We start from the raw sequence: 8,917 nt of genomic DNA, 5'->3' as shown, positions 1-8,917 counted from the left end.
TTTGGTGAAAAAAAATGCACCGTTTCTGTAGGCGAACAGCCTCTTGAACAACGGGCTCTCCTCCCCGCTTGTCGTCACGTCCGGTGTTGCGCTGTATCTTCACCTACCGTTGAGTCTATAAAGCCTGGACAGGAATACCAGACATGCCCAAAACAGCTTCAGGTCCTAAAGCCCTAGAAGTGAGATGATTTTTCTTTTTTCCCCCCAGGATCCTGGTGGTGCTCTACAGGAGCTCATAATCCATAAACGGAAGCCTCTACCAGCAGCTTGGCAAGGGTGGAGGAAAAAAGTCACACTCTCCTCTGTACACGGTAAGAGGGCTACGCAGGAAGACACATCCCTGTGCTCCTATGACTGCAAATTTCAACTGCTCTCTCATGGGACGCAGCTAAAATCTGGCAGGCTGAGGCTGCACGACCTAGACACGGGGATTTTACGTGTCCGAGCATTTACAGGTGACCTTACAGCTAAGTGACAAGATCTACCATCATCCAGATGCCCTTTTGTGGAATTCGTCACCGCCTGTAGGAGTTACATTCCTGAGAAAGAGCGATGAGTTTTGCTGATCCCGAGACTCGGTGCGAAGAAAAGATTCAAAGCAAATGAACAGTTCTAGTCATTAGCTACCAAATAAGCTAAACATTAGGGAATGGGTACATTTGGCTCCCTTTTCTCATCACTTAACCAGTCACAACTGCCAAGCATACGGACCACGAATAAATGGGAACTTAATCAGAACTAGGGACGGAATTCTGCTCAGCCAGCTCTGGATACCCATGTCTCTGGGCTAGCTACCCAGTTCCCCTCTGAGTTGACAGAAAAAACCTGGGCATCCCTAATCTGACCCATTTTAGACATCTAGATTTGGGTAAGATGAAAGAAGCACCTCTCGGTGAGAGGAGAGCTGGGTGAGGGCTTCATAAGCAGTGGTCTACAAAGCAAATGTCAACACCTGGGCATGTAGGCAGCTCACTCACTCTCTCATTTGCAATTTAGAAATTTGTGATAAAGAAAAGGGAAATTCCCTTTTTTGTCATACTCCCAGGAAAGCTCTTCCATTGATCCCACATTTAGAAGGGAGTTTACTTCTTGCTTTATCATTATCTCATGACAGCAGTCCCCGATGTAGGACAGCAACAGGGGAAGGGAGATGCAAAGAGATGAAAAACAAACAGAATATTCCCTGATTAGTGAAGAAGCAACGGAGTTTCTCACCTCTGAAAGGAATCCACTTCCTGCAGGAATTTTTCACACATCCCAAAAAGGGGTTCCACTCTGCAATGAAGAGAACATCCCTTGTTTTAATTTCGAATACAGAAAATTGGCTCTATGGTTATAAACATTTAGGTGTTTTGGAATCCAGCTCAAGCTCCTAAAAACTAAAAGATCTTACAATATTAAGGCCAGAAAGGTGTTCCCCACAAGAGAAAAAATAAAAATTAATCACCGTCTTCCTCCCCACATCCCATATCCCCCTCCCACAAAAAGTCATTTGTGTAAGGCACTAATTAAGGTCCCAAAGCCACTGCTAGAAAATATTAACTTTCCGCCTATAAAACAGGAGGTTAAGAGGCAAATCTATTATGGACCTCGATGGCAACACAGTAAATGGATGGCAACAAACGTAAACAAATTAGGATACTAACCTCCTCGCTCTAACTCCACCAAATGAAGTTCTAATTCTACAACCATCCAAACCCAGGCGTAACTTCACCGACCTCGGCAGCCCAAAGGAACCACCCAGAGCCTGCCCCGTTCCCTAAGCCACGCGTACACATGAGCATTTTGTGTCCGAGTCACACAAACATTAGTTGCAGATCAGTCAAAAAGACAATTCTTTTCTGACGCTAAAAACTCAGCAACTAATACTTAATGAAGGAAACATGTTCAGGGCATTCTTCGATACATGACTTTTCCTCATTTAAATACGTCCCAAATATCAACTCCAAGACACACTCTACGTTTTTTAACCTATTTATATGTTCATAGCTGAGAGAACTCAACCCCTAAACATGTCTTCCTAATAATTTTGTCACCTAATTTAGTCTTCTGCCACTCTACAACTACACCAAAGGCAAAAGAAGGCTCTTCACGCTGAAGCAGTTTAGCAAATGGTTATTGGCATACCATGATGTTTTATGTGTCTAATTTATCCTTGCTGTTTTTTTTTAAAAAAGCTTGAGGAAACTAAGCTTACAGTTAACCCCAAGGAGGTCCTTTTATCAGGTGACCCTTACCCTCTGGTGGTACGCGCAGTCACTATAAGCTGTAACGCCTTCGCTTGCAGTCTCATGTGGTGAATAATGACCACTTGTCTACTTTCCACGCCGCTGTACATGAACTCCATTTTATAAGTTTCTTCCAAGATCTGTCAGACAGAAACCACAGGGGTAACAAACCATCAGACCCTGTTAAACTCTTGCACAAGCATGATCACAGGATTCTGGTATTTTTCCTCATACTGAGGAACACATTAATCCACGAGTCTCATCCTTTTGGTGAAATTCTTCACGGCGTAAAGTGGCACCTAATACTAAAAGGTTATCTTGGCTATATTAAAGAAACAATTCATGAAACTTGGCCTGAAATCAAGCACTCCCTCCATCAGCAGTCTCTCTTTTGACACTGCATTTTGGATTTCTAGGGGTAGAGCACTCACCGACTCCAGCTGGCTACTCTGGAATATAAAACATGAGCAGCACAACAGAGCAACCTCAGCCGTCCTGCTCAGGTTTACATTTTTGGAGCTATATTTGACAAAGTTCTCTTGGAAACAACTTCACGTTCAACAACGCTTCACATACATACTGCAGCAAGAGATGGGAACTATCACAAGATAAATACCATTCTGGGCTATTTTAGATACACGGTTAAAAGCTTAGACAGCACATTCCACCATTTTACTCATCGTACTTTATCTGTCAAATAGATGGGCTTAAGTAGACAAGAGAAGTGCTCAAATTAATACAGTCGAGTTCAGTATGACTGTACAGAAACCAAGAACTTGCAAGTTATTCAATAGGAAACATTCCCTCACTTTGCATTGACAGGAAGCGTTCTACATTCACAATCACAACAGATAAAACTTCCCAGGGGGTTCACATGCTACTGAGAAGGGCGCCCAAGACAGACAGTTCAATTAGAGAAGATTTAAAAAGCTGATAGGCTTTTGTTTCTACCATCCCTGGGGACAGCTGTCAACAGCATAGAAGGTTTTGATGCACAGCAGTACCTGCCTCTCATTACATCTTAATTAACTGAAGACTCAAAATGTCAGCATGGTTTCCCAGCAGATCCATGAACTTGCTTTTACCCTAGATTTGTTTCCGCATTATTTAATAGCTTGCTTTCTCCTTTACCTTTTCTTAGTGCTTAGCTTCAGTTTTCCCAGGATCAGATCGTTTATACATCACAGAATCAGAATAACTCAGGTTGGGTGGGACCTCTGGAGGTCATCTAGCCTGGTCCCCTGCTCAGAGCAGGTCTAATTAGATCCAGTTACTCAGGGCCCCATCAAGCTGTGAACACTTCCAAGGACGAAGATTCCCCCCATCTCTCTGGGCAACCTGTTCCAGTATTTAACCTCCCTTACAGTAATTTTTTTTTCCCCTTTTATCTAATCAGAATTTCTCATATTCCAACTTGTGTCCATTGTCTCTTGTCCAGAGCAGTCTGGATCCGTCTCATCTATACCCTACGATGAGGCAGCAGCAGACAGCAGCAAATCCACCCTGAAGCCTTCTCTTCTCCAGGCTGGACAAGGCCAGTTCCCTCAGCCTCTCCTTGCAGGCAATGTGCTCCAGCCCCTGACCACCTTGGTGGCCCTCTGCTGAACTTGGCCCAGTTTGTCAGCATCTTCCTTCCACTGGGGAGGCCAAAACACAACACAGCCCTCCAGATGTGATCTCCCCGGAGCTGAACAGAGGGGAAGGATCACTTCCCCAGACCCGCTGGCCACACTCCTGCTAAGACAGCCCAGGATGCAGTTGGCCGCCTTTGCTGCCTCATGTACAATGTGTTGTCCACCAGGATGCGCATGCTGAACGTCATGGGGTTCCTGTCAGCCCACTTCCCCAGCTTGTCCAGACCAGGCTGAACAGCAGTTATGCCCTCTGGCATCTCGACTGGCTCCTCAATTTGGAGGAGCCTTATCACCCACTTACTCAGCCAGAATCCTGCCAGTTTGGTGAAAAGAAAATGATGGAAGACTACGTCAAAGGCTTTGCTAAAGTCAAGGGATACGACATCCACTGCCTTGCCCTTGTCCCCTCAGAGAGCAATAATGTTGGTCAGGCATAATTTCATTGAATAGTTTGGGTTGGAAGGGACCTCTCAAGGCCATCTAGTCCAACCCCCCTGCCGTGGGCAGGGACATCTTCAACTAGATCAGGTTGCTCAGAGCCCCGTCCAACCTGACCTGGAATGTTTCCAGGGATGGGGCACCCACCACCTCTCTGGGCAACCTGGGCCAGGGTTTCACCGCCCTCAGAGTAAAAAACTTCTTCCTTATAGCTAGTCTGAATCCGCCCTCCTTTAGTTTAAAGCCATTCCCCCTTGTCCTGTCACAACAGGCCCTGCTAAAAAGTTTGCTGCCATCTTTTGTATGAGCCCCCTTTAAGTACTGACAGGCTGCAATAAGGTCTCCCCGGAGCCTTCTCTTCTCCAGGCTGAACAACCCCAACTCTCTCAGCCTTTCTCCATAGCAGAGGTGTTCCATCCCCCTGATCATTTTCGTGGCCTCCTCTAGACCCGCTCTGACAGGTCCGTGTCTTTCTCATGCTGAGGACCCCAGAGCTGGACGCAGTGCTCCAGGGGGGTCTCACCAGAGCAGAGGAGAGGGGCAGAATCCCCTCCCTCGACCTGCTGGCCACGCTGCTTTGGATGCAGCCCAGGATACCATTGGCCTTCTGGGCTGCGAGCGCACATTGCCGGCTCATGTCCAGCTTTTCACCCACCAGTGCTCCCAATTTGCCCTTGAGAAATGCATTTTGGTTGTTCCCAATCACCTTGTTGACCTTCACTTGTTTAGAAATGGCTTTTCAGAGGAGTTGGTCCATAACCTTCCCCAGGAGTGAGGTGAGGCCAAGCAGCCCACCGTTTTCTGGATCTACCTTCTTGCTCTTCTGGAAGATGGGTAGGATGTTTGCCTTTTTACAGTTGTCATGAACCTCCACCGCTCATCTTTTGAAGATGAGAGAAATAACTCCACTTTGGGGAATTAAGATTTCCTTGGACAGACTACGGCAGTAGATCAGAAGCATATTATTGTTGCATGGCCAAGGAAGGGCTCGTATCCGAGGACGTGTCTCCACACAGGCCCAGCTGCTTCTGCCTCACCTGTTTTGCTGCAGCAGATGCTAACGCGTTCTGTTTCAGGTACAGAGGAGCTGCCACATTCCACAGCTTCTCCTGCAAGGCCTACAGAAGAAAACCATGAAATGATGGTAAATACCCAGTTCAGTCTAAACATTATAATGCCGTGCTAGATGGGCTTGGGAGCAGGGAAGATGCCCTGTCTCTTGGCTGTAAACCAGCGGGTTGGTTGAAAAAGCAGGCCAAAGTTTTCTTTTGCGCTTTTAAATACAACACAGGGAACCAAGGCCTCCAAAATAGGTACTGTTCTATAAATACACGGAGAGACCTATACAGCTATAAAATACAAAACAGAAATTGAGAGTAATATTAACAAAACTATGAATTAGAGACTGGCTGAGCCAAACTCTTCAGTACTTTTTAAGGAGAACTTTATGCAGAATGAAGAAACTTATTAGAAAAACAATAGCCCCCTGCTTTATCGCCTCCCTGAGACCAAGATCCGGGCAATCTCAGATTGCAGGCAAAAAGTGGAAACAATAACAACTGTCCCCAGAAACACACCTACACAGTCATATTTCTGAACTCTCCTATTGACAGTCTCCACCCCACCAAAGATCCCGGAGTTACTAAGAATATCGAATGTAAATCAGCTACTGATATTCTTATTTAAAAAAAAAAAAACAAACACAAAAAACAACACACAAATACCCAGCCACACCCTATTTGCTTTTTGATTTATGTTTAAAAAAAATTAAGAAAGCTTGACTGGATGATTTATATCACTGCCACCTTTTTGAAGCTGCCTGTCCTTAGATACGGCTACACACAAAGCTGGCTGTAGCCAAAGCTCAAGAACATACAGACTACATCCTTCACCGAGGTTGGCCGCAGAATCCCAGCTAACTACCCCTAAAATCACAGGGTATGGAGAGCCTTTAAAGGTCTGGAACCTTTTGAGCCTCGAGAGGCTGGGAAATGAACTTACTTTTTTCCCTCCCAACAGCTTCTTTCTGCTGGGGAAAGAAGCAATTGGAAAGAAATCTACTGAAAAGGGCTGCTCTGACATTCGGGTTTCTCTCTGCCACTTCAGGATTTCTAATTGTACGGTATTACGAGTTACTTTTCATTTCGGCCACATCGCTGACTCCTCTGCATCACTGATGTACTGTCTGTTCCACAGCTCGAGCCAAGCATGGCTGGTGCGGCGTTTACTCCCTTCTTCCAAACAGAGCGCTCCGCTTTGCCAGATACACAAACCATTGTTCTCTTAGCTAACGTACGCCGGCTCGCTCCAGCCAAACCCTGAAGAATGGCAACAAAGCCACCTCCAAATGTTGGTCCCCTGCCTGGATAGCACATTTTGCTTTGGCAAAAGTTTTGGATTTAGCTAGGAACGTACTGAACTGTAACACTGCTCATCTAAGATACCTTCCTTGGGTGATAAATGTATCCCAAAGATTTGAGGGCTGCCATGAGATATGCCAACTGGCAGCTATGTGTTGAGCAAAGAAACTGAAATCCCTTCTTGGTTTTACATAACAAAGCTTTTATTGAGTCCCTTCTGGAAACCTGTTTGTTGCTTGCTTTAGTTCTTGCTTTACATGTGTATAAATTCAAACACCTAGAAAATGCCAGGAGACTACCTGAAATACTATTGCCAGTTGATAGCTCGAGAAGTGAAACAAAAAATCAGTTCCTGTTTACGGCAAGAAGCTGACTTTGAAAAGGGTTGCTGCCCTTTGTGTCAAAGTAACCACTTCATCTGCTAATACCAAATAGATAGATCATTTCAGCACTGTAAGAGAAAGCACGACTGATATTTTGCTCAATCAAGTCTAAAGAATTCCTTTGGCATTGGTGCCAAAAAAGCTGTCTACAAAACATTGTCTATAAAACCTCCACTTACAGCAGCAGTTTAGCAAAAAGCATTCCAGTGGCCACTAGCAAGCTACTCTCCTAACATAAAACGCTACAGAGTAGTTGCCTCCATTGTGATTTCTGTCAGAAAATAAACTCTGCACTGGCAAAATGCACGTGAACCAACATAAGCCCTAGGTACAACAGCAGAGACCCGCACTGAGGTACTCATTGGCAAAGTTACTGCAGAAGGGAAGTCGGAATGTCAGAAATCCATGGAACCTGCGCTTTCACCATACATCAGTCTTCAGCACAAACATCAAAACATGGAAGTGCACCATTGAGATGGACGGGGCATTTTTGAAGAACAGCCCAAAAAACCCAGATGAAGTCAAACCTTGATGAGGAGCAGCTGACACTGAAGGTAAGTTGCAGTGAAATCTGCCATCCCTGCCAGTTCTGACTGCAGTTCTCCAAGCCTCTGAAGATCGCTGAAGCATGTGGAAAAACAAAAAAACAAGAAAAAAAACCACATTGAGACAGCAAGTTAATCTAAATGCACTCAGAACACAGCAACAGCAACGAGGAAGCCAGCTATTTCTGCGTCTTGCTTTTTCTTATCCTTACAACGAGCACCAGAAACAGTAGCAAAACAGGCACTACAAAACAGTTTGCACCTTGGGACTCGGCAGCTCCTTTCTTCCTGGAGGCTGACGCGAGCCCAGCAGTGGCAGCACTAAGTCTGTCAACCTACTTTACTCTGCAGCCCTATGGGAACCATACAGCGCAGCAGTTCCAGATCTAACTTAAAACACTCCAGGCTTGCACAGCAGCTAACAACCCATTTGTGTTACACTGCTGGGAAATCTAACTATTCAAGTTGGCTAGGAAAGGTTGGTTGGAACATGTCAGGCTCACGCAAGCCAGCATATCTGAAATATAGCTGCCTTTTTAAAACAAGCTGAAATCTGATGTACTGATATTTGCCCAAGTAGCTGTTGTGTGCTGTCTGGTATTTCTTGTAAGTCATACAGCAATAGAAGTAGCTTTTAACTTCACAGAGCCAGGGTGGGGGGGTGGGGAGACACTTAACGGAACCCAAAAAGGCTTTAGTTCTCTACTCTTAGACATGTTTTAAAATCAAAAGCGTGTATTAAGAAAACAAAACACACTTTTTGCTGTAGAACTGGAAATAGGTTGGTTGATGTGGATTCAACATCTCTGTTCTTCCTCTGTATTTTGCTTTGATCCAAAGCGTACTAAAATTGTCACTCTTACTCCCATGTTTCCTACAGTATTATTAAAAAGATTGTTTTTTCTTCAGATGACCTTTTCCTTTTGTTTATTTTAGATTTATCTTTGCATTTATGATGCAGTCCTGAAACTTTGACTCGGCCAAACCAGAAGGTTGCTGAGCGCTAACACATTCAAAAAAATCCATGAGATTATCTGTATAATTTGCAGCCAAAGAAAACTTCTCCTAAGCAGAAGGGCTGCGCCTTCCTTCAATGCAACAACAGTAGAGCCAGCCTGAGCCCTACATAGTGACTCCATTTAATCTTTTCCCAGACAGAAAAGAACAGACTCCTGGGTGCTTAATTCCCATGTCATACTTAATGCATCACCACACACTAACGGGGAACAGGGTGTCATCCCTCAGCTAACAGCTAGGCAGATATTCCGTTTCCCAGTCTTCTATGGTTCCCAATTCCACTAATTCTATTTCCTTACAAATCTTAAACAG

General features: G+C 44.8%; 1 protein-coding gene across 1 annotated transcript in view; it reads right to left on the bottom strand.

The window, feature by feature from the left end:
* The window catches only part of INTS4 (integrator complex subunit 4), a 41,770-nt gene that overhangs the window by 7,840 nt on the left and 25,013 nt on the right, over positions 1–8,917 (bottom strand). The window contains exons 17-20 of the mRNA XM_009321949.1: positions 7,571–7,664; positions 5,338–5,418; positions 2,238–2,368; positions 1,216–1,275 (exon numbers count right to left, since the gene is read on the bottom strand). Of these exons, the coding sequence (XP_009320224.1) occupies positions 1,216–1,275; positions 2,238–2,368; positions 5,338–5,418; positions 7,571–7,664 (366 nt within the window). The remainder of the gene's footprint in view (positions 1–1,215; positions 1,276–2,237; positions 2,369–5,337; positions 5,419–7,570; positions 7,665–8,917) is intronic.

This window comes from Pygoscelis adeliae, unplaced genomic scaffold (assembly GCF_000699105.1).
Source record: "Pygoscelis adeliae isolate BGI_AS28 unplaced genomic scaffold, ASM69910v1 Scaffold263, whole genome shotgun sequence".
Lineage (NCBI taxonomy): Eukaryota > Metazoa > Chordata > Aves > Sphenisciformes > Spheniscidae > Pygoscelis > Pygoscelis adeliae.
This window is presented reverse-complemented; position numbering and strand designations above follow the sequence as displayed.